The sequence below is a fragment of the Dendronephthya gigantea genome, unplaced genomic scaffold, assembly GCF_004324835.1.
Source record: "Dendronephthya gigantea isolate DGI-Jeju-01 unplaced genomic scaffold, DenGig_1.0 000000F, whole genome shotgun sequence".
Taxonomy (NCBI): domain Eukaryota; kingdom Metazoa; phylum Cnidaria; class Anthozoa; order Malacalcyonacea; family Nephtheidae; genus Dendronephthya; species Dendronephthya gigantea.
Window position 1 is genome coordinate 2,756,984 of NW_021163010.1, and position 26,893 is coordinate 2,783,876.

A 26,893-nucleotide genomic window follows, 5' to 3' on the forward strand; every position below is an offset into this window, starting at 1 on the left:
GAACGTGCGTGACTGCGCGAAGTAAATGTGAAGTATGCTGCGGCCGGTTGTTCGAAAGGCGTTTAGCTTAAACGGCAGAGTTTAAACGGTGGATAAAAATAGAAAACCAAGTTATCTATTGATTGAACAACTGAGCTGAAATATTTCGATGTAAATAGTTTAATTGTCAATGGAAGTACATAGTCAAAGGCATAAGATGCAGGTTCAGTCATATGGAAGTACATAGTTAAGAGCATAAGATGCAGGTTCAGTCATTCACAAGATGTATGAGAGTATTTTTAATCTTTGGCTTATCCACCGTTTAAGCTAAACGCCTTTCGAACAACCGGCCCCTGGTAACAAAGTCAAGGATTTGCTTCTTCACTGCCAGCGTTGCTAAGTTCGGGATTTTATCCCGAGATCTCGGCATTTTTTAAAGCAGTTGGGATTCTTTTGGGATTTTTTTTTTAAATGCAAATCTCGGGATTCAGTTTTTTCGGGAATTTCAATTAGAACTTAATAGTCTATGTTTCGGTAAACCTGACCAAAAGATATGTATCACAAATCTAGTTTTCGTCAAATCATATTTATTTTGAAGTTCTTTTCAGCTGTATAATTTGATTTCTTCATTTACTTGTCGCATTTTTTATATCTTGTCGCACAAGATTTCATATAATCCCTGGAACTATGACTCTATGAGCAGGGAATATCGGGATTTTTTCAATGAACTCCATATATGCTGCCTCCTCCCTGCAAAATATCACCGCCCGCCATATTTGCCCGAAAAGGGCTTGCGGATGAGGAGGAACATAGGAGGTAGGATATCGAGATTGATGGGGTTCACTCTTCGCTCACTTCACCGGACCCAGTGACTGCACCCAAGAACGTTTTTGAGTATCGGGGAATCAAGAATCATTGGAAAATATATCTGTATCATTTGTGGTCATGGTAAGCTTGATAATATTGTGGTTTATTGGAAGGATTTAGAGAATCCTGTCATTTCACAGCATAGTTTATACGGTATTATTACTATACTCCTCAGTCCCTAACTACAGCCAAATACATATAGAATTATCAATTAATTCAAAGGCAAAGAGTGCCCCAAGGAAACTGCCAGCATGCTTTCAACAAGGAATGGGTGAATCTGGTCTTCAAGTAATGAAATTTCATGGCAAAGTGTATTATTGTTCTCAAAAAGATGATTGTAATTTTATATGTAATCAAATGAGGTAAGACTGAAAAGTGTGATTGGATTATCTATGCAGTAGGAATTAGTAGTCTTGGAGCTGTAATATACTCTATGTATCAATCAATTTAAATGCTACAGGCAATATATACCTTAGGACAGGATATTCAACAACAATTATTTGCAAAACATTTGCAAAATTTGTTTAAACTGTAAATCTAGTTTCTAAAGTTAGATCCACTTGATGAGTACTCAAGTGTATTTATAATGTTCACCAAAATATAGGGTGCCAGACTGCCAGTCAGTCAAAGTCAGGATAATTTAATTATCTGATTAAATGTATAATTAGATGATTAAGTTTAATTCACTGAAATAATATGTTTCCTTAATATCTCCAGGTTTTCTATCTATACTTACTGTGAAACCTTTGTAATTCTGTGATAGTTAATCTGGATGATCACTTATACTGTAGAACAGAAAGTACTGAAGTTGTTGGTTTTGACATCGAATGGAAAGTCACTTTTACCAATGAAGTGAGAAGAACAGCATTAATTCAACTTTGTCCATCAAGAGATATTTGTTATCTTTTTCATATATCAATGATGAATGGTATGATATAGTCTAATGTTAGAAATAATTGCTATATTTTTTATGTATAATGACTATTTGCTTCTTTGACCTGCAGTTATTAATTGACTTTTCTAAAACATTTAACTAAGGTTTTCCATCCGAGCTAAAGCTACTACTAGAAAGCGAGGCGATCACAAAAGTTGGTGTTGGAATACACAAGTCAGTTAATTACTTAAATTGAAATAGTCTTAGTGAAATTGAATGGCATTTCCAAGATTTTCACAACTTTCCTAGAATGTTAGATCATTTGGTATTGTCTTCTATAGTGACATGCAAAAATTAACGAGTGATTTTGGTGTGAAAGCAAAAGGTTATTCAGAACTTTCGGATTTGGCAAATCTAAAGCTCAAAACATCGGAAAAATGGAGTCTTAAAGGTTTAACAATGAATTTAGTAAGTATATCAATGTAATTCAGTAAGGTTTAGGCTATCGTTTTATGCGTTTTTAAAAAGGTTATCACCTCGACTTATATTGTTTTGATACACAGCCGATTCAAACGGGAAAATAATCAAAATGTTCCCAATTGATTAAATTCGTTCCAACTTCTGTCACTGTCATTAATTAATAATGATTAATGTTTAATTACACACATTTTTGCCTAACCACAAAAGTGAGTACTGGCTTCCCGTCTCTCATTAGAGTTGTACTTTTGGTAGTAAGTAGTACGATGATGCCCATTTCTTATAAAGTGTAGGAGTTCTCTCGCATGCTATAGGTTTTGATATCAATATGACTGTGTTACCATTAATTGACATATCGCACTATGCCTGCAGTTAGTCAGATATACCGCCAACATTTTAGCTTGTTTCCTGGTTTGAATTATATCACTTTATGCACGGTGTATTGTGTTGCCGCCAGGGCTGGAAATGTTCCATCGGCCAGCTGTTTTTTTACTGATACTGTTCAAGTGCTCATCGTTTCCGGAAATCGTATTCCTTTTCACACGCATATCCATGAACGCAGATTCTAATTTCGTTTTAAGGGCTGCTTTCGTATACGCACGTTCTCGTAGGTACTCGCACGTACACGCACGTAAAAGTCTAAATCCTTATGTATATGTCATATTTGAAAAAGCTAGGCAAATAAATCGAAAGAACTTAGCTTTCTGCATATTTTAGTATGCGTTTGTTGACACATTTGTGTCATTTGTTGCATTGCCATTAGTAAATGCACTTTGTTGACCAAAGCATCTAAACTTTTCCGCGCGCAAAAAACGTGTTGGTGGAAAGCAGCCCTAAGAAAGTGCTCTTCCGTGTCGTAGACATTATCTCAAAAACGACTACTGAATTTTTAAAGATAACTTTAATCTTGTGGCTCTCATTCTTGTTGGTTTTTTTGAGATGAATCATTCAGTTATACATGCATGCACTATTATCATCTATATTACGATGCACTATACACTACTAATATATTAACAAAAAATAACGTGTCGATTGATGGAAGAATCGGTGTTTTATCAAAGAAACTAAAGAAAATAACTTGAGTAAAATAGTATAAATACAGTTTTCAACCACAGATAATTACATGACTATATATGTTGCGTGACTGATTTGATTGAATTGATATGCATGTACTTTTTCACTCTTACCAGTTATATTGTTATATGGTTTAAAAATTGAATATGTTTTAATAAAATTGGCTCTTTCAAATCAGATACCGCGTTGACTTTTTTTTATTTCATTTGTTTTTCATGTAAGAATTTTCGATTTAGACAATAAATGTGCAACACAACCAAGGCATATATATTCATTTTATTTATCGTATAACTTTGGCACAGGCCACAGCGTAATTCTTCTATCAACCGTCTGCATTATTTCGAGTTGCTAAAGTCACTTGGGCGTGCTATTTATCATGCTGAAATTTTTATTTATCTGCAACAATGTAATCTTGATCTCGTTTATCAAGCGGGTGGAGTATGGCATTTATTAAGTGTAATGCACTTATCTCAAATTTACGATTTATAACTGTCAAAAAATTTTCCCCAAGTGGTTCACATGTTTTATATGTCATACTATATGAATAACATTCTTAAATTTTCGATTCGAGAGTAATTGTTTGTTATATACATCCGAATATTTTGGCTGTTTCACTGTAAAAAGTAACCACATTAACCGCCTACTTATAATATTTGATATCAAATATGATCTCTTTGATTAAAGAATTTACCTTACATTTTACCTTACATAATTTATCTTTTTTGAAACTTTACTGAAAACAATACTTTTACTCTCGTGTATTAAGCGAATACTCCGTATATGCATACATGAAGGCTAAAATATGTGAGATAAGTTAGAGTAGAAAGTATAGTCCACAAGTTGTTAATATATTAACTAGTTTCATATCTGAGAAGATGTATCAACGTTAATGTCAGTTCAAAAGGATTCCTGACGCATGAAGTTATAGACAGCGTGGTAAATTAATAATGAACTAACTTGAACTGTTTGGACTTACTATGGGTATTTGTTTACAGTCACTTGACTGTCTCATTAATCGAACAGACCGAATGGCGACCTGCCTTATTTTGTGGTGCACAGGTATAGGTCCTATCTTACTCATCTATTTACGTTTTGACGTTTTGTTCCTTGTTTGCTTAAAAAAATGAGTTTTTTCAAGATATGGCCGGATTACTGCTGGTATAAACAACCAACCTACATCATACAGCTGTGCATGTCATTTTAAAGGTCGGAACTTTTCGTTCGAACGGTTAGTGCAGATCTAGTCTGTAATCCAGAGTCTGTAATAGAGTATTTAGAATTTAAACTGAGTTTATCTATCAAGTTCGCTACGTTAGAGCAATTTCTTCTAATATCATTTTAACGAGTGATTTATACTAATTACATACTATCATATATAAGCTGTATATTTTCCATTTGCGGTTTTTTCGCACGAACTAATATGTGTCTTCGCGGCCCATGGACCAAAACACGTTTACATTAATGCAACCCTTGCATGACGGTATAGATTAAGGTGTGACGCAAGATTTAGGAAAATATCACGGTTAGATCAAACTTTGATACATGAACAGAATTACGTCAAATTGTATCAAAGTTTGTTTTTACTAATGCTGGGTACGTCACCGTATCTGGGAGCAGATGTATGTACGCACGTTTGCATTGAGTTAACTCCAAAATCCTCGACTATAATTGGTTAACTCTCATGCAGACTTATAAAAAATAAGTGATTTAGCTTGTAGGGTTTACGGACCGAAAGCTTTGCAGTATTAAATACTTACGTGGTGTACCTACAAGCTAAATTACTCATCGACTGTCACCATGCAAACATACAAGAATATTATAAAAAATAATTAAATTTACCAAATTTTCAGTATACAATTAATCCCATGCTTTTAGCTGTTAAATGACGGGTTTGTGGTGTCTCATGAGCATGCATTAATAATAGAATGTCACACATCGTTTAATAAAGCCTATTTTGAGAAATTAAATTATATTCGTGGCTCCCTTTCGTTTAGCATTGTGCATGCATGCAGACGGTAAAAAGTGGGTTTTCACCGCGAGATTTTTTATGGAACTCATATTTAGAATATTCAATCTCCATAATATTACTGCGAAATACCTGTCGTTCACCAGCTTTTTTGTCTATTATAATTCCCCAAAGCATTATATAGACTCTAGGTAGATAGTCAGAGAAAAAGAATCACTGACTTACAAGGTATATATAAGCCTGAAATTATACCCGTGCTTTCGTAAATGAAGGTAATCAATGACAAAATTGTAGGATGACAAGATTGCTGACCATAACATTTTTTGATAAATATAATAAATATTAACATGTAAAAAAATGTATATCCCCTGTAAGCCTCTCTTAAACCTCTGTTTTTTATATTACACCCTTTTGTACTCCCTATACCGTATACCATCCTCCAATACTCCTAATTACCTACTACCCCTTATACCCTCTACACCTATCCAGGACCGTAGCTAGAAGCTTAATTGGCCAGGGGTGGGATGCATATTCGTCTTATGCCTGACTGATTTCTTTTATAATTACGAAAGCTCTATATCTGCCACCCCAACCCTTTTTCTGAAGTTCATCAATTCACACGTGTAAATGAAATTGGCACGTTTTAACATGTGGTTTTGCATGACTTTTCCCAAAGAGTGGTTTGCTAAACAAATAATTTAAAAGAGAAATTCCCCCTCAATGCAATAGCAAGGCCGCATGATACCCTTCATGGTGGAAAAGTAATGTCATAAAATATCTTGTATGTCTTTTTTTGTGTTTTCTTGAGCTAACGTTCTGTTCACATGACCTAGCGCACAATTTATGTTATTTTATCTTTTCATTAACATTGTTTTCATACGACGAATCGTAACAACATCGACGCCAATTCTGCTGTTTTCCACGAGTATAAGTGATATATATCCTAATTGAAATTGGCAACGATGACAGATGCCTTTCCTAATCCACTGTATAAAGCCCCCCGACTTATAAGCATGTAGTTTATCTCAGGTTATCTGAGGTTTTGATGGAAAGATGTCTCACTAATTTCCCTAACTATTTATGACGTAAACATTAACTAGCTAGCAACAATAGCAAGAATTTTCAAACTAGACATCAAAATTTCATTGGAACTTTGAGGTCACAGAGTCGGAATAAGGAAGTGACACGTCTGTTACCTTTGTCAGTAGAAATATAATAAGTGCTTGGATAATCAGGTCTATCTTGGGGTGTATATCCAAGGTATTTTCCACGTCTATATTCTATTTTACCGTTGTATTAATTAACTAACTGTGGTAGTTTACGAGCCTGTATCATTGATGTCTAATTTTCATGACTGTATGTGTAAGAAGACTAAAGGTAATATCATATAGCTAGCTATACGTACAATCATCTGGAACGAAACGGTTGAATCTGATGTTGAATCCTGGCCTTGTGTCTTTTTCACTTCCCACTATGCCTGCATGCATCTCACCTCGTCACAACATACTCCTTACGGAAACGTTTATACACAGTGAATGGGGCCGTTTAACATCTTTCAACGAACTTTTGAAACGGATCAACACCCTCGCGTCGTCTAAGGTCACGAATGAGTTTTAATTCATTATCAACTTCTGAATTTTGCAGTTTAAACAAAGGATACCAAAGGATAATAAAGTCCGATGTAGTGATTGGGAGAAGTATCCACTTTCAAGAACACAAGAAAGTTACGCCGCCCTCGATGCTTATGTACGTACGAAAATTATATAATTAGTATATAATGTATATATATAGGTAGCTACGTCACGTTTAGCTATACCTTTTTCAACTGCGATTGTATAGGTAGGAATGGCGTGGTAGAAAAACGTGAAATTGTATTCTCGCGGCTATTCCTGGTTAGATCTATCATTCTATAGAAATTTTCGTTCGAATATTCTGCAAGGAGATTACAAACACCAAAAGCATTAATTCTACCGATCAAATTGGCCTAAAAATATAGCATGACTACGAGATCACGAGCTTAAGTTAAGTCGTGTGCGCAATTAACATAGCGAAATTCTAACATCCTTTCATTAAAAATTTGGCAGATATTTAGTTTGATTCTCAATATTTTTATTGCTTTTTAATGTACACTGTTTCTTGTCATTTTACAACTATATATTTATTTTCGATATCTTCATGCAGTTATTTGTTTTGTATTTATGCATGGTCAAATTTCCAGGTTTTATTAAACACTGCCTTTTTCTGATCAGTCATCAGTATATAGTGTCTTCGGTCGAGTTTTGTTTTTACTGCTCGCCATTTTAAGCTGATATAAGGTGGGGATCGAGCTTAACCAATCACATAGCACCACAGGCTATATTAATGCCTATATAGCTACATTTTATAACCACTGCCTAAAATAGACGAAAAACTCTCGTGACAAAGACCCTGTAGGTAGAAACGTCGAGGCGTTTTCTTGTATATATAGTTGCTATGACGCACGAATGGGAGTTATGTATGATGGATGAGAGTTATTCGAAGCCACAGACAAACTATTCCTTATATTTTGGAATGTATAGCCATAGCTCTAGTATTTATATATATTGTCGAGAATTTGTGGAAAAGCACAGTGTGCGAAACATCTTTTACGATTTCCCTATATTTATGATCACATATGTAATATGTGATAAGCTCCAAAATCGCAACATATGGAGCATTATATCCACAGTTAAATAGCCTCTGTATCGCGACTGTCATGCACTAACGGCCTCACTGCATGCGGACTGCATTCTTACCGCGGGCATTCGCCAGCCAGTCGCCGAGCACATTTGCATATTTGCCAATTTTTTTCACATTTTCATGTGAAATCTAATTCTATATGTCGACCTAAGCTCGTATATTTGTGACATCACATTACATACATTATAGATGGGAATTGTCAATTCTTTGCTAACTGCGAACTTTAGACTTAAAGGCATTTATAAAATATTTAGCTTGCTTGGACTGTAATTAAATGTAAAGCTAAAAAATTGCCTTTCGTCTGGAAGGAGAATAGGAATTAATCGGGAAAAGGAAACTTTTCACGCTTCAATATTGTGTTGCATGTCTCAATATAATTTCTTGTTTAATTACTTCAAATTATGTTTATCATAGAATTGCCAGCGAGTAATTCGCTAACGCTTATACTGAGTATAGATTCCACAAAACACCTGCATTTGGTGAATTCAATTGTAGATAAAATCATGTCAGCAGATAGAATTAATAATTTGTTAATTGAGAAATCAACACTTTCCTCTATTAAAAATTGAACATTTTAAAAAACCCTTTATTTATTATGCTATCGAACTTATATATACATGCACGCACCCTTCGGGGTCCCGATGCCATCTGGTATGCCATAAGCATGGGGCAACCGCAAGTTAACAATTGTAACAGTAATATATCTCGCTCTAATCGGAACACGTACGTATATAGCTACATATACCGTATATAAGATAAATTATATAGTTGCTCCATTTTTTGTGTTCGTCTTAAGCGCATTCAGCCGTTCGTCTACCAGCTATGGCTGGAACTGATCACCAAAAGGCGTACTTCGCTATATATTGGGTAAAAGAGTAAAATACAATATTTACAATTCTGACCATGAAGTTCAACTGCATGGGCTATGTAAACACATGCATATATATGTATATTTAAACACATGCAGATGCGTGACATTTCCGTTTTATCGTATATTAAATGTTCATGCAGACATAATTTCCTCTATATGAGACATGCAGTCATTTTTTTAAAAAATTCCTCAGTTCGTAAATGGTTGTTGAAACATATAATGCTATATACTGTACGATTGACATGAATATACGTTTCAATCCGTTACGCCGTGACGGGGAGGTTTAGTACGTGCCAAAGTTGACTAGTTCTATAGAAAATAAACCTTATTCCTTCATCTTCACTCCATTCAGAAATCTATCTGTAATCTTTATAATCTCAAATATTTAGTGCTGCCCATGGGGTAGTCATTTTGTGTATTGATTGAGATTACTAGTAATTGTATAGGGAATGCAGAGTCGCTGTAAAAGTTTTAATGCTTATATATATCATTATTATTATAATTCTCGCATATTTCTTTGTCTTAGTTTGTTTTTCTTCTTATATATTCTTTGATGTTTTATGTGCATCCCCTTGGCCTAGATACTATAGTTCCTTACGTGTGTGATTCGATGGAATGCGCGCGCAGACTGTTGAGAATATAGGTATACGTATGTCAAACAAACAAGCAAGCAAGCAAGCGATAAAAAAGTACTTTTTGTGTGGGATTACGTTTCTATTTATCCACCTGGATAGGATGTAAACAAGCAGTGGGAGAATATTTTTCGATCAGTATTTTAGACGTAGAAACAGCAACCTTAAGTTTGGCAAAACATTCGCTTTGTCAGACACGGCCGGAAAACGATAAGAGGATTATAGCTAAACGTTGTTATAAGTGGTTGGGACCAAAGTCATGCAACAAAGACTGAATTCAAATATCTTATTCCAAGACATTATAAAGTGTGTGGATAAATGAAATTTCAATTGGCAGAATTTTTTTCCAAGACAACAGTTTCCGACTATTTTTTTCATCATACACCCAAGCATGCCGTATCATGCATATTTATTTATATTAATTGCATCTTCACCACAAACGGATTACCGGATTTTTTTTCAGATCTATACATACTTTGTGGTTTATCTTTGTACAAGTTTTTTTCCTGAAGATAATCCCTCTGTTTGAACATTGCCAAATTTGCAAGTGTTATTATCTGAACGAATTAAACCTTGGCTCCAAAATGGCGTGCATTGCTCTACGTATCAAGATCGTAAAGATTTTTTTCTAAATAACATCATTTCGACAAACTGGGAATCGGCATAAATATAAATGTGCCCTATCGTATCTGTGATTTTTTTTCTTATGTCCTGTCAAGATCAAAACGTGGGGTCGTGTTTTTTGACTTATAACCTTAGTAAACTCCGAAGGTGTGACTTTGCTAACCGGTTAAAAATGTATGATTATTAGCTTCAAGGTAGACCACGTGTATTGTACTGCAAAAAAGTTTAAAAAATGAATAAAAAGAAGATATGTTTATACTGCTGTTCGCTATATTAGTATATACATGCAAAACTGCAGGAATGAAGAATATGTTAGAAAATTCGCACGAAATTTGGATGCTATATAATAACATATTAGGCGTTGCATTGTGTAGTGTTGTAAATTTCAGGAAATTTACCGGCTTAATTGGAAACCCTCAAAAACGTTATTTTCGTACAATCCCCGTATGTATTTCATTTGTAACAAAATGCAAATTGTCTATAATCGCATTAATTATGCGGTTTTGCGCGACGTTTTGAAGGGCTTATAAACTTAGGAAAGTTTCATTTAATTTCGATCAGCTTATTTGCACTGCCATCATTTTTGGAACGACAGACTATAATAATTATATATAACCAGGAAGCAGCGTGACAGCGTCTTCAAACAACTTAGCATCAAATGTGGTATAACAACTGCCTAAAATAGACAAAACACTTCTTGACGTTTCGACCTGAGGACCTTCGTCAAGAGAGTTGTATACTAACTCTCCCGACGAAGGCCCTCAGGTCGAAAGGTCGAGAAGTGTTTTGTCTATTTTAGGCAGTTGTTATACCACATTTGATGATAAGTTATAATAATTATGTATATATGTATATAGTAATTATTCAAATATTTTAGCGGGGACTCGCGTCGAAAGACGACTCGCATATAAACAGCTCATTTTTTTGCAAGCTGTTGCTGGTAGAATATGCCTATTGCCTATATATGATTGAAGACTCGATATATATCTTAATTGTGAGGAAGTCGGGTCTTTCAGGAAATAGTCAGTCTTTTGACATATACCCTTTTCCCTGTAAACATTTACATATTTTGCGCCCAATGTTCTAAATTAATTTAACCTTGACAGCATGTACGTATGGATCTCGTGAACTAATTCTTTCGTCAATGTTTTTCTAATTGCACATGCAGGTTTGTTTACGTCATAGATGTCTTTTTTTGGAATTATTATTTTTTTTCATTTAAAAATATCATTGTCGCCCACAATAAGAATGGATAAGTAGTTATAAATAAATCTTTCTCAGGAGGAACTGGGAGTTAATCAGATATGCATGCATGATGTTTTCCAACTTGGTCATATGAGGAATACCAGGGCGTGTTTCTTATTTCCTGACCATGACCTGCGCATGCGCATTCAATTTAGATAGCCTACTGAAATATGCTATCTAATTAAAAGAATTCAAAAATTTAATTTAATCTGGTCTTTGGTTTTCTCATTATTTTTGTTTGGCTATCGTATAGAGGTGAAATAAAAATACACCGCTGACAAGTATACGTTTTTTTGCCACAATTAAGTTTCGGAGACGATCGTGATAGTTTTAAAAAATCTTTAACCTGCTTTTTAAGCTATACATCATTTGTCAGCCAGCTATTTCTAATCAATGTTTGATAATAAATGTTTAGCAATCTTGACCGGACAGTTAAAAATATATACTACAATCAGTTTATATTTTACGGAGGAGAATGATCGTATGGCTACTAATGTCGGCAATCAAATAGAGTTGAACTGTGCTGTTTTGCATTAATTCGTGAGATCATTTCGCAAAAGAACCAATACTATATATGCAGATATACAGACTTTAATTAATTCATAGGTGCAACGACTTTACCAAGAATAGTTGGTCAGTATAGAAGAAAGTCTCTTCTATACATGTATATGCATTTACTTGGTTTCAAACCCTTTGTTAATTTTTCATATAATTAAGATAACGATCTATATTTTACAACTTCTCAGTTAGTATAGTAATCTGGCCTATACTTTAGTTTATAATTAAACTTTTTCAAGCTTTATCGTATATCTTAAAAAAATGCGTTTACAAATGCATGTTATTGCTATGGTAATATATATATATATACTGGGTGTCCCAGAAAAAAGTACTCCGGTTTGATTCATAATAGCTTCTAAACTAGCTAAGCTATTAACTAGATAGAGGGAAGACTAACTTAGATTTTGATATATTACAGTTGTATTTTACTTTAAAATTTACGGAGATATCAATGTTCAAAATTGGTAGCATATTTCTGGATGTGTCTAAATTATATTGATTAACATTTGATACGGCGTTTTTTGCATAATTTAGACACCTCCAGAAATATGCTACCAATTTTGAACATTGATATCTCCGTAAATTTTAAAGTAAAATACAACTGTAATATATCAAAATCTAAGTTAGTCTTCCCTCTATCTAGTGAAAGTTATTTCAGTTTAATAGCTTAGCTAGTTTAGAAGCTATTAATAATCAAACCGGAGTACTTTTTTCTGGGACACCCGGTACAGAGACAAATCTTCCAGGCAAAAGGAAAAAAAAAAGGATTGGTTTATAAGCCTTTGACGATGAGCTTTTTAATTTAAGTTCATTATATGCATGCAATCGTCAATGTATAACTCCGAAACTTATGATGCAGAAAGTACAATTATATAATACAATCGAAGAACGTTTACGCATACGTCAAAATATGCCTCCTTGCACTGACACTGCGATAGCTTTACTCAGACTACCAAAATTTAGCTAGATTTTATATTTGTCATTCTATATATATTCTATAAAATCTTGTTTAAATTGTCACATTTTCAAGAATGAATCAGTTTTTTATAGTCCGTTCAAAATTTCTAAAGCAAGTCCTTCAAAACTTAGGAATATACCCATGCCAAATTTCATTTCATACCGAAATTTTAAACCGAGTGTAAACCCAGTAACCATCGGTTTTTATATGGCAAAAAGCTCAACATTGATTGTGATCAACATTTATATTGCAACCTTTTTCTGTACACGTCACATATGCCTATTGTCCTGCGTATGAATATATAATATATTTCAGTGTCTGAAGTATTTGTGGAAAGACACCTTCCTCCATAACTCTACCTAATCTGACTTGGCGCCAGACGATCTTCGTAATAAACGCTACAAGTCAGCTGGTAGCCGTTTTATAGAACAGAACGTTTATTTTTATACTTTTTATGGACCTCCTTGACAGTCATTAAATATGATGTTTGTATGTCTAGGTTGGTTACGCAATATATATGAAGCTGGTTGAGATGGAATAGCGTCAAGACAAAATTAATATTACCTATATCTAGCAAGATTGTGAAATATGATTGTTAACGTTATCAACACTCAACAGAAAATTTAAGATAACTCGAAAGACGCACATAAACAACGTTCTCAGTTGTAGTGGAAACAAACTAAGCAAAACGCCTTCTCACTATCAAGGAAAAGGTGCCTGTGGACTTCTATATCAGGTGCGTCCGTCGCTAAATTTGTATATATATACTGTATATATATAGCTATATAGATGTATGGTATAGTACATGCTTCAACGTTGCATATGGTATGACGTCTAATGATTAAATATACAGAATGCCGCACGTTTTGTAAATATTCAAGTAATTTCATACTTTGTAGAGATATTTTTGCTATACTGTATGAAAGTATATATATATATACAAATAATATTTATATGCTGTAGTTAAAGGGAGGGGGGAGGTTACAGCAGCGTCTGCACAACCTCGGTTCTGCTAATAACAATAAAAAACCCAATAATGTTCACTGATTCAGATATTGCCCGCATTTTGCATACACGCTTCAAATTTTTCTGAACATAAACTCTTTCTCAATATTGTTTAAAAGCATATATAGCGAACTATAAAATTGTGTTAAATATTCAATACATATATTATTTAAGGAAATATAGCTATATAAAATTGTCCCTTAAACGGCTGGGCAAATGACCGAAAATCTCAAATGAGGGCACGAACTAGCGAGTTAGTCACGCATGTATCTTAATACTTTACGCAAAATTGGTTACAAGTACAGGGGGATCAAGCGTTTGCGGAACTGGCACGAAAACATTATCTCCTCAACGCATATACATGCAATATAATAGCCAGGAGGCTTCACAGTTCTACAATAGGAGGGTGCCTGCATGGTGGGTGGAGATATGCCGTAAACTAGAATTATAAAGTTGTTCCCTGCTTATCAGGCACATATGAGCATGCATGCATGAGTGGCATATTTATAATTGCTTTCGTCCCGATAAAGTCGACCTGCATCTGTTGTTATTCAACTCGCCCTCGATCAGCTCCCAGCAAGATATAATAAGAATATCCTCTGATGTTGAGTATATTTAGCATGGAGCAATTCTAAACACATTATTGTGTTATTTCTAAAGTTATCACGTTAAGAACACCATAACATAGCATAACCATAATAATATACAGCAATAATTTTCTGAACTCGCTCTTCACTGCCCCACTGCATGCATGCACAGTACATAACATTCCACAATTTGTTTTTAGCTGTACGCAATAAATTTTGCAAATCATCAACTTTCAGTTGCCTTATCCTTTGATCAAATTTGATTCAGTCATATCGTATTGCTAGCTGTTAACAACAAGTGTTGCGTAACCATGCGAAACATTTATTTCGCTGTCTCTGCTAGCATGCATGCATGTGATCTTCCGTTCACCGATCTGTTAATGATGCAAGTAAAAGAGGTTACAACTTTGGAGTAAAACCAACAAACAAATCACTGGCAGTTTTTCTCACGACCTATACGTTCTTCATTTTAAGTTCTTCTTTTTGCACGTTTGACTCTCCATCCTAAAACCGATCTCAAAACTGACCTTTGCAAAATAAAGAGGATGATTATTGCGAATATTTCACTGTAATTGCTAATTCATGTCATTATTGATTCTAAGAATTTTATCACTCGTATACTCCTATTCTGTTGGCTAGGAAAGTCGAACTATTTTTGTATATTCGTGGATTGATAGAAATCTTCTAACATGTTCTACGAAATAATTAAAACGTATTTTTGCTCTAGGCCATATTATTAAAAAAAGATTGGCATTGTTATTCACATAAAACATTTTTCGGGTAACTCATTTACAACTTTTGGCCTATTCGCTGTCTACTCGTTCGCTCATTTTCGATCTTCTTTTGAGAGCGCCATGGCGCTATAGATTGCGTACTTGTGTGGACAATATAGACAACTCGTCCACGCATGGTGTCAAGTGCAGATTATGCGTGGGCAAGAATGATAATAGCAACAGATGGCAGGAAAATGCCAGGAATAGTATAAGGAATTTTTAATAAAAAAAAACGGAATAAAACTTTTTTCCTGAATTTTTCCGTTTCGTATGCATTGCCGCTTTCCCCGCTAATTCGCGCTTAGTTCATAGGTCCGAGAAGTGGATGTTATTGTTGTGGTAAATGTGTATACGATACTCGCCCACGTTACGTCTTAAAGCCCATATTAAATATTAACAGATGTGTCGAGGTTTGCTACCTTAATAGTATCCAGATGAATGATGCGAACGTCATGCATTTATAGAAAGTGTCAGATTTAAAAAAGAAAGAACTGATAGTCCATAGAATTCGTTATCTTGTTATTTCATTTACGGAAATGTTCATGATTACCATTTGAAGATGTACATATGCTATTATATCGACAGGAGGCATTAAGATGTTGAGAAACGCTTCGTAATAATTCTGGCACTACTGGGTGGGCAGAAGCTGTAAAATATTCTATATGTACCTAGGAAAATGGGTCCTAGACGTTTTCATGTTCCAATGAGATTCGGTGAGGATTATTCAAGAAGTTCTATGTTTTTGTATTGCCGTAGAATGCAGCAAATCACGTTTAATTATGAGAGTTCAAATTCTCAAAATTTTCGAGGCCATGCGCTATCTACGCTATTTCTTTATATAGTGATAAGTGAAAAGTGGTTCATGCCAAGAAATCTACTCGAAGTTGTAAATAACACAGCTGGGCTACATAGTTTCAAAACTCTATGACGATAATATAAATTCTTCATCACCGAGACGCATATTTTGTCAGTGGTGTGCTGTAACAATGCAATGATATTTATTTCAGCAGAATTTATCGTAGGCCTAAAATTTGTGAGGGGCCTGCAGGCGTCTCCCACGCCCCGTACATCGGTCTGTTTCAAAATAAAGGGAATGCGTGGCATCATACAGTGATTTAACTTTAAATTTCTTATTCTGAAGGGGCTACGCGTCGTCTCTAAAAAAAAGCATTTAAATTTTAAACTGAATTTACAGGTTCTATGCCCACTAAGTGTAATAAGGAAATAACTGAAGGTGCAGGCGTTGGATTTTCTACTCAATATTCCTGAAAAGCCTAGAGGTTGTCACATAATTATGTAAAAATAGACCTGAGCCTCTCCTCACAGCAAAACTATCAAAGATTTAGGATGTGCATTTTTCCAATCGTGAAGCCTCTGAAGAAATGAATTTCCCCCCAGGTTTTTCGAAGTGCTTTTTTTGTTGACCTTGCATGCAGCTTTGACAAAAACACATTTCCTGTACACATTTCAACTGCCCTTTTTATTACCAAGAAGTACACATGGAGCTTGTGCACCGAAATTTGAGATGCTTCCTACGCCTCTGACTAAAAAAGGAATAATGAATGCATCATCCAGTTTCAGGGAAGTGTAAAACAGCGTGCAAAAATCGCATTAGCCGGAATAGCTTTATTTTACTTAATGTCATATTGTTTTTTAAATATAGAACAATGCACAGCTGAAAGTAACTATTGAGTTAAGGCTGTGGTGAACTAAGGTGGCGGAATGTATTTCGTGCAAATATGCCGCCATAGCAACGACTATATGTATAATAGTCTTATTCGTAAACTGGCACAATCCTGGTAAAAGTCATGTTAAACATTTTTTTTTCGATAGAATATATTAACGTTAAAACGTTTTTTGATACTAATATTTTTTATACGTAATTTTTTATATGTAATATTTTATATTACGTTTTTTCTTCGCAATTAAAAGTATATCTGGTTGAATCGCTTACATTACGTTTGAGGTGCGTAATGCGGAGGATAAACGTTTTCAGGCGTAATTTTGTAGAAGAAATCTCATTTTATTTTACGTTTGAGACGCCCACGATAATTATTGATCGATTTTATCATCTAACACCAGACTTGAAATTAACTTTATCGGGCTTAATTTAGCCTAGGCCAGCATCTGAAGGATTTGATGATAATCTCATTTATCACTGTGCAAAGCTCATGCGCAAATGGGAACCTGCACTACCTTCTGCTATGTTTGAGTACGAAGGTTAAATTGCTCACACTCATATCAATGCTTGCTTGCTTTGCATTGTATATATAGTAAATACGAAGTATGATTTCAAGTTTAAAATAGTAACTCCGGAACTATATATAAGGCTTGCAAACAGAAAATATGTAGATGATCTCCCTTGATGATCTAAGCGGCTGCTCGTTCGAAATTCTGTGAATGAATTTCTCAACTCTGTAGTCCATGCAGGTGCTACTTAATGCGTTCAAAATATCTCGAGTAGAGAATTAATTTGAACGACTCGTTACATGCATGCTATATACTGAGGAATATATATTACACCTGCAGGAATAAAAGAAAAGACTGGTTGCTAGCTCACTCAGACTGAGTATATTGATTTGACAGTGCAAAGAGAGAGTAAAAAATTTCGTACGTTTGAGAGTAAGTTATACCTATTTTTGCTCTTTATTGATTTGCTGGTGTATTCCAGAAACGATCTTGATTCATTTTCTAAACTACGAATTATATATCAGCTGTTTTAATTTCAGTGTTAGTCAAGTCAGCATGTAAATGAAGTCTAGATATGTCGTTACTTGTTATTTTTTTGAGAGAATAAACAAGAATTTTAGACGTAGGCTATATATATATATATATATATAACGTATACGAGCCTGGCAAGAGGTGAAAGTCCGAAGAATTCTTGAATTTTCGACTCTCGGAAACCACATTGGCTTAAATTTATATGCTATTGAACATGTGCGGCTGGCTGCCTATATTGCCAAAAATTGCAAAAAGTTCAGTTAAAAGCAAATGGGTACATCGATATTTGATTGAAAAATATTTATAGCCGGGCTGAAGACTCTTCACTAATTTACATTTCTTAAAAGTAGAATTGCAATAAAAATTGCACCGTGTAACATGGCCTTAAGATAGAGGAGAGTAAATACCATATAAATATTAAATCTATAAAATTATATTTCTATTATAGCTGTCAGCCTCTGCTAATAATTAGGTCATTAGATGTGATTTCGAATGTCAGGCTGGCTAACGTCCGCGTTTTAAGAGGCTGTAGCATTCGATGACGAATTTGGGCCAGGATAAAAATTACATATTGGGTATGTGTGTTACATAATCTTTTTATCGATACCAGTTTCGTTGAATGTGGAGCCGTTTTTGGGTGCTTACTTTGCTCGTATTTTACGCACATTTTCAATGTCAGGCTGGCAGACGTCCGCATTTTAGGAGCTGTAACATTCGACGACGAATTTGGGCCAGGGGAAAAATTACATATTCGGCATCTGTGTTATGTAAGCTTGTCGGAACGAAAACGACTTACTGTTTCTGTTTCTGTTTTTCAAGCATTACATTAAGTAACTATATAAATAAACGTTCCTCCAATACATAACTCGCGCGCAGTTTCAGACGATAAATATATACTCAGACACATTTGTACTAAAGTACATAAGGGTGTTCTTTGTACAAACATATATAACAAGAGAGAAAAAAAAAGACATTTTCAATTATAGGAATTGTCTGGCTATAATTGCATTTACTCCTTGGCAGTTTGATTATTGTTATTATCATCACCGCGTGCATTTTTTAGAAAGCACTTTTTTCCTGTTGAAGAATCTGTTCTATATTATTACGTCTAAAAGCACGTTTTTCTATATGTGCATGTATGGTATACAGTATGGATTATTCTCACGTAAAGGTATACTGCATGAAACTGTCAACTAGTACTGTACTGAAACATATATATCTCCTCAATTCGAGTTGTCCTCGCAAACTTGTGTGTGTGTGTCAGTAATTTTTACTATAATCCGACAAATTAAAAAACGTAAATTTGTAGTTGAACATATAAGTTGGCGGAGAAGTGTGATCAGATTCGCGTCACATTAGGCATACGAAAAAAAAGGTGCAACATAGTTAATGACTTTGATATTGATCATCATGCCTTCGTGGTGATCGTTCCAGGCTGAATTTGATGCTGATTGATCGCAGCGTCAAGGGAATTTTAGACAAAGGGAGAATTTCGGACAGGTTCTCTAATTACAAATATATATATGAGCGGTTTGAATAGTAGTAGCCTTGATATGCCGTTTAATTTTGATCGACTTTCATACAGCTTTGCTGTATTAATTTCCTAATATCGCTGTGAGGAGCATGTTTTTAAATAATAATTGAATTGTTGTTAAGGAAACTAAAATTTAATTCTTATTTAATTTTGTATTAAAATGCAACCAGTTCATAGTGCGAGACAATACTAGAATTGATGAATTTGAAATTCTAATTTACATCAGGAATATGTGCGCAATTTCATTTCCTGTGCAGCTATAACTGAATTGACAAGTCAAAGCAGTATTGCTTGGTTTGTGTTAGATGTAAATTGCGCACAAAGGGTGAAGGCGGGCGAAATATTTGAGAACTGTATACACAGTCGTACATCTTTTCAAGCGTATATTAATTAGTGATTTCCAGAGAAGTAAAATGATTGATGATAAAAATATTCATTGCCAATACCAATGGGCCCACCTTCATCACACGGGAAATGTACCTTGAAAATTAAGAATAATTCAACGTATGGTCTTATATAGCGGTGGATACAAGCATATCTCTTTTATTCTGATGTTTTTCATCTTGTCAATAATAAAGTTGTCATTTTTCACTAAGCCAATTTTTTCATTATAGACTAAGTACCTGACGCTAACAAGAGGCTTCTATTAAAAGATTACATTTGTCGAAGATGCTTTCGATCTTTCTTGCTTTGTTGTTGCAGGTACGTTATATATATTATATTAATTTAAATAATGGCGAGAAAAGAATATGTTGGCAAAAATTCAATGAATTGCTCAACAATTTATTGCTTAAAACGTTATATTGGACGTGCATGGGATTTAAAATATGAAATTTACGAAACGAGTGCAATTTGGCATGGATCATTTTCGAAGTCATTTTATGCAGTCATTTTCGAAGAAAAAAATGTTTTACCCAATTGAAAAATAGCATAAACTGCATGTATGTCGAAGCGCTTGTTACAAATTCGATTTCTTGTAATGAAAGAGAATGATTTCAATCTGTATCTAAAGAGTTGTATGTTCTATTTTCATTATATCCCTCATGCAATTATTGATTTGAAGCGATTTAAAACTAAGTGCATGAAAATAAATTTCAGGTGAATTTATTGATAGTAGGCTAGCAAGTCATGTTGCCAATATTCATATGTATATTTATAGGCCACTGCAACACTATAGATACATTGTATCAATTGGACTATATAACTATGTTGAATCGAAAGTCTTTTGGTTAATTTAACTTTACTGATTTATTCATTGAATCTATAACAGCTGACTTCACATATTATAGATCTGATAACTCTCTTACATCAGGTGGTCAGTGAAGAAAAAAAATTATATAGTACACTCATGGCGACTGAACGTTTGTGGAAAATTGCATATACATGTACCACAACGAGTATATAGGAGTGTGACCGGAAGGTTTTCTATGCCCTGCATGCATGCATGCGTCAATGCAGTGAATATTTTCATGCTTATTTTAATTCATTAGTGATCATTGTTGCTAACAACGTGTAGGCAAGAATATTTAAATATGCGCTTCAACGAATCAAAAGAATAAAGGTTAAACAAGCAAATATTCTATATCTTTTTATAAATATATGCGCATATTTAAACAAGGAGTATAATTGTTCTTAATGATTCGGCTTGGGCTCTCTTTGCGAGCACCTGTCACTAACAATCACTAGCGGTTCGGTTCAAAAGGCTTCATGTTATTCGAAGGCTCACCAGAGGTTTACTCACCTAATAATTTCAATTTGGTATATGAAATTACAAGTAGATAATATTTGTGCCCAGCAAGCTCACTCTGTGGCCAAACCATTCGCGTTTTATAAGCATCCAAGCAAGAATAAAATGGGATTCATTGGGTTTATTGGATTTAAAATTTCCGGCTGTCAGGAAATTTTTTCAGCAAACAAGTTTATGTAAATTTGCGGGCAAAGCCTTGATTTTTTCCCGCTTTTTGTTCACTGCGGGGGAAAATACCATGTGTCTTTTTTATAATATAGTATTTCTATATAAACACGATACAGGAAGCAATAAAATGTCTATTGGTATGCTGATAATTTTTTGTACTTTTGCCTTTTTATTTCCTTTGTAAAAATACAAAAAAACAATTTGAAAATATGAGTGATTGATCACTTCATATATTTTGATCTTTTATTATGGCTTTAAAAAATCATTAATGATTCATTAGAAATTAGAAAGAAATCAATGTTTAACTTTAACTTCGATTTTCTCTGCTTTCACAATTTTTTTTAAATTTTTCTCTTCATTACACCACACATAGCTAGGATCAGTAGGATGGGACGGTTCGTTTCTTATTTTTTGTACTTTACTATAAATCTTACACATTATTTCGCCAATGTATATCTTAATTAGTGACTCAATGGGAGTGTATAAAGCGATGCATTATACCTTTATATTCCGTTTCCAAAGTTAATGCATCATACATGAGTTACATGAGTGATGTATGATTTATTTGTGGGATCTGTCGTGCTCCTATCCCCAGTTTCCGTAACTTATTTTCTACCGATAAACCTTAATTGATTATAGGGGCGTAGCGAGGAGTGGGGACGGAGTTGTTGGAATTGATAAAGATAGCGTACACTGTACACTGTAACCCCCCCCATTTTGTCGACAAAACGTAGACTTGCACCCCCCTGGGTGCTTAAAACTTATGTTTCCTAAAACTTATATTTGTTTGAATCTGTAAATAACTACTAAGTCGCTTTTCTCATTCTCCCGCAAGATAAATATATTAATCCATGTCGAGGCACAAGAAGATTTTGCCAAAGAACTCAAGAAACAAGAATTGGAGTGTTACAATAACCCAAAGAATCGGTTAATCAAAGACGGATATCCTGGTGAGCAGAATTTTTTAAACATTTGCTTATTTATGAACTTCTTGTGTGTTGACGAATATAAAAAGAGCATTTATCGGCATGTCTCCTATAAAGCTAGGGTGAACAATGAAATACTGCCTATTGTAATACATATTGTATGAGATGTATTGTACAAAGAATGAAAAGATATATACAAATTTAATTTTGAGAGAAAGTGACTTCGTGACTGGAATTCAAATCGACTTGTGCGAACGAATTCAGAGATGCACGCTAAAACTAGTTAAATAACGTACAGTGTTTTTTTTAAAATTTAAGTTTGGTGCATCTTAAGCTCGTTAATATTCAAGGAAACTATATTATGAGAGAATGGTATATGCATATACTTCAGTACTTGTATTGTACACTAATATTTTGCAGGATGCGTCCAACCATGTGCAATCATTTTTTTAAACTTAAAACTATAAAAAACCTGTTTTTTCCCCTCCATTTTAGTTAAATTTACATGTGGTGTAAGCTTTTATGGCGCTTGTTGGCCAACAACTCGTGCTAACAGCACAGTTTATCTTCAATGCCCTTCAATTTTCTTTGACCTCCTTACTTCGGGTAAGTCATCATGTTAGAAAATGCATCATTTTTTAATTCCTCGTCCATTTTCCTGTTTACGAATGCTATAATATACCTTTATACATATAATGCTATATAATGTTAGATGTTACTTGTTTTAGGGAATATCTCAAGACGGTGTAATGAATCTGGTTTTTGGGGAAAACCAGATATTTCCTTCTGCAAGAAAATTAGTTCTGTTCCTTTGGTATGATATAGACTTTTCTTATAATGACGTCAAACGCGGAAAGTCTCAAAGTAAAAAAAATAGCCATTAAGCCAATCTCACATACATGCATTCCCAAATTTTTGAAATGAAAAATGACTTAAACTGAATAATTAAAATTCAAAATAACCGCAAACGAAGAGTTTTATGTACATGCATTTTTCGGTATTCCCAATACTATCTTGCCATTTGTAGCAAATATACTTCATATTGATAAGTATAGTTAAATCTATAGAGAATTATATAACATTATTCATTTTAAAGATTGTTTACAATCGTGAATCCATTTTGTTTATTTAGCCGAATGAAGAGGAAGATGAAAAACAACGTATCTATGTTGTTTTAAGTTGGTTTTCTTTTTCAATTATGATCCCATCGTTAGTGGTCACACTCTATCTCTTGTAAGTTTGAAATTATATTAATTGTTAACAAACGATAATTACGCTGGATAACCTTTTATAAGGATTGAGATTTGAATCAAAATGTGATTAGAGGTTAGGCAGAAGTGGTATATAGCTGGACCGTTTGTGTGCCATATTGACCCTGATGTTAGGCGAAGACTATGTTAAAAACACGTGCAGCAGCGAATTTTTTGATAATGTAGTCATGATCAACAGTATATTTCTTTCTTATCCAATGTGGTATAATTGTAAAACGAAAATTGTTAATTTGTAATAAAATTTTTCGAAACGTGTTTGTAGCTATATTATGATGTATATCGCTTAATTGAATGAATTTCCATATTGTTGTTTTTCAGGAAGGGCAAAAACGAACGGTTCAACGTTCATACAAATCTTATCCTGGCGTTTACATTTCGAATAAGTACGTTCTTTATCCACCACTATGGTAACCTTGGTAACCAAGATAGCTCACGGGTAAGTTGTAAATTATATGGAATATGGATATAAGTTTATATGTTTACTTCTCCTTTCAATTCTGATTAATGTTTTTAGGTTTCTTGTAATCTCGTTTGGATTTTGAATCGTTACTTTGCATCAGCAGAAATCATGTGGATGTTGAATGAAGCTTTGCTTTTACTTAGAAAAGTTGTCGTAATATTTGATAAGAAAAGTTACTTCAAATATTATTTGCTGATTGGATGGGGTACTTTATATTACTATTATTGCATGGTATAACGTGAACAGCAAAAGGTTATAGGCAATTTGTTTTCCACATAACACTGTAAATTCTTTTTTGAGTGTTGAAAATTCTTTATCTGAGACAACTTTATTTTACGCAGACATGCGATAATAATTCACAACACAAACTAAAGCATCATTGTGATCAACACGTGCACATTATCTTTATCATTCGTTTGATCAAGGATGCCTACATCGACATTAACTTTTATTCTTTCATATAGGATCCCCTTTACTGTTGTTGACAGCGTATATTCCAATTATTGTATATTTTGTTGATCATTCACCAAAAAAGTATGTATCATGTCCTCAATCCCTATTAATTTTTTTAAATTTCCATTAACTTTACATCGATCGATACATAACTGCAGCGACCATTCACTGCGAATTCGTGTTTGTTTAGGTGTTGGGTACATTACAAGGATTCAATTTATATGTTAGTGTTGTACGTGCCACTGGTTTTCTTTTTAATTGTAAGTTCAGAGTAAATAAATTCATTAATTCATGTTCTTATATATTTTGTTGTTATAGATCAATCTATGTACGAAATATTCACATCTAACAGTTTATTATGTTTATCGTGTTTTACCAGGTTGATTTCTTTGCATTGATATACACCGTCTCAATTTTTGTAAAAAGGCAGCAAAGGCAACAAAAAGGGGACTTCGTGAAAGTCAGGTAATGACTTTTTAACGCTGCGACTGCGAGGCATGAAGCATGTGCAGTGCACGTGAATTTTATTTTTTTCACTGACACTATAGCCTAGCCATATAGAATCGTTCTCTACTTCTCCTATATATACATACTAATATAGCACCACCATAGCCATATACAGGCATCGACCCATATAGAACATTAATGTGAAATGCATGTAAGCGTTTCAGATTTTAGGTGGGTTTACATGTGACGCCTATCACGCAATGATGGATTGCATATATATACTACCTAAACAAAATTTGGTTTTACTGACTATTTCGAAAATGAGTATTATAATTTTAAATTTCAGGAAAGCCATCAAAGGGACACTTGTGCTATCACCCTTGCTTGGTGTAATTTATCTGTTAATATTCTTTGTACCAAAAAACCCACCAGTCTGGTATCAATATTTCCTACGAATTGTTTACCCAATGCAGGTAAGAAAAAGTTTATAAACAAAGCAAAATCAAAAAAAAACTTTAAGTAAAGCAGCCACCATATACTGACTTACTGCATGTACTTTACGGAGTATTTTTAAAATGTTGAAATATATGAGACGAAATAACGAACGCATAAAAGCAATTTCATGCAAGTGTTTTCAGCTAAATATAAATTGTTATCAATATTTTAGGGGACGTTGGCTTGTCTGGTTTACATCACATTCAGTGGTGAACTGCTAAACAAAGCGAAATCAAAATGTAGATCATCCTTACAGGGGACGCGCATTTTGGAAAATGTAAGTAAGTTCCTTGTATTTTTTTATAAATCGTTATTGCTGCATTTTGATATGCCAGGAAAAAATGAAATGGACACAATAGGATATTATCTTCCAATATAACCATGCAGGGAACAGCGTGGCAGCGTCTTTAAATTTCGACCTCATGTCGAAACGTCGAGAAGTGTTTTTGTCTATTTCAGGCAGTTGTTATACCATATTTGATGCCAGGATATTATATAGTGAATGATTATCTCAGTGAATGAGAATATAGGTCCCGTTTTATAAATATATATAAATGCGGAAAGTGTTTTTAATACCACATAACTCAGTTAAATTTCCTTATTTTCCCAAGTTACTGCTATACATGCATGCAGCTCTAAGCTAATCAGCGTCTATAGAATTTAACAAATGCGTCATTTATAGGTTGAAATAATTTAATGCTTTACCTCACGATATTTTTATCAAAAATGTTTCAGGGATACTCGTGGAGTTTTAGTTCCCGTTCAAGACATACAGAGAGACCAATAAGAGGAACTACATCATGTCCCTCTCCAGACCCATCCATTGATCAAAGCGGGCTGTCGCATTCTTCCCCACCATGTGACAATGGTCCAAAATGTGGATGTGGCCTGACGCGGCAGTTATCAGGAGTTCTGGGCTGATTAGTAATGACGAGCAGGAAGAAAGCAGTGTTTAATTTGAAATGTATGATATTTGTGTGGATTCACGCTTAACGTGATGATGGGTAATGCCGAATTACTCTTATAAATATACCTTGTAAAACATGAGTGCATGTAAACATCTTATATTTTAAATATGATTAATAAATATATGTAGCCTAGAACATGTGTGGATTACAGCTAAATAAATTGTTAACGGGAGGTTACAACACGCTGTGTAAAGCTTGACCAGCATGTGCGATAATTATTCAGTTTTTTTGCCCGGTCGCCTGGAAAATTTGTGTTCATAATAACCCCACCTATTTGCTGTTACGTGAAGCTGTAAGTCGACGACGCCAAATAGTTCAAGCTTTGCATCCATTTTTTAATCTGTGAAGCCATAGAAAGAGGGAATAGAGAGCGCTTGTGGCGCTTGGGGAAGGTTCTACCCAGCCCCAGGGCGTTCTGGTTCTACCTGGGTTATACGGACAAGGGAAGTATTTTAAAAGTGGAATTATTATTTACGGTTATGGAAGCACTGATCA

General features: G+C 34.3%; 2 protein-coding genes across 6 annotated transcripts; both read left to right on the top strand.

Moving 5' to 3' along the window:
* Positions 1-843: 843 nt before the first annotated feature.
* LOC114518838 (Werner syndrome ATP-dependent helicase homolog) lies at positions 844-13,429 on the top strand. The gene is made up of 7 exons (XM_028538849.1): positions 844-927; positions 1,069-1,208; positions 1,638-1,774; positions 1,885-1,954; positions 2,062-2,188; positions 6,882-6,983; positions 13,343-13,429. Exons 1-7 carry the CDS (start codon positions 925-927, stop codon positions 13,382-13,384), a joined length of 621 nt encoding a protein of 206 aa, XP_028394650.1. The 5' UTR covers positions 844-924; the 3' UTR covers positions 13,385-13,429.
* On the top strand, positions 13,418-26,566 carry LOC114518808 (corticotropin-releasing factor receptor 1-like). 5 transcript variants are annotated; one of them, XM_028538819.1, is made up of 15 exons: positions 17,740-17,830; positions 18,378-18,504; positions 20,078-20,165; positions 22,214-22,328; positions 22,800-22,910; positions 23,033-23,118; positions 23,437-23,537; positions 23,894-24,011; positions 24,090-24,240; positions 24,500-24,569; positions 24,679-24,748; positions 24,868-24,953; positions 25,282-25,408; positions 25,603-25,707; positions 26,166-26,566. In XM_028538819.1, the coding sequence occupies exons 3-15, from the start codon at positions 20,133-20,135 to the stop codon at positions 26,349-26,351; spliced, it is 1,359 nt and encodes a 452-aa protein (XP_028394620.1). In that variant the 5' UTR covers positions 17,740-17,830; positions 18,378-18,504; positions 20,078-20,132; the 3' UTR covers positions 26,352-26,566. The 5 variants fall into 5 exon arrangements, with proteins under 5 accessions (XP_028394612.1, XP_028394620.1, XP_028394604.1 ...); XM_028538811.1 differs by lacking the exons at positions 17,740-17,830; positions 18,378-18,504 and adding an exon at positions 13,418-13,579; XM_028538803.1 differs by lacking the exons at positions 17,740-17,830; positions 18,378-18,504 and adding an exon at positions 19,711-19,985.
* The last annotated feature ends 327 nt before the right edge of the window (positions 26,567-26,893 follow it).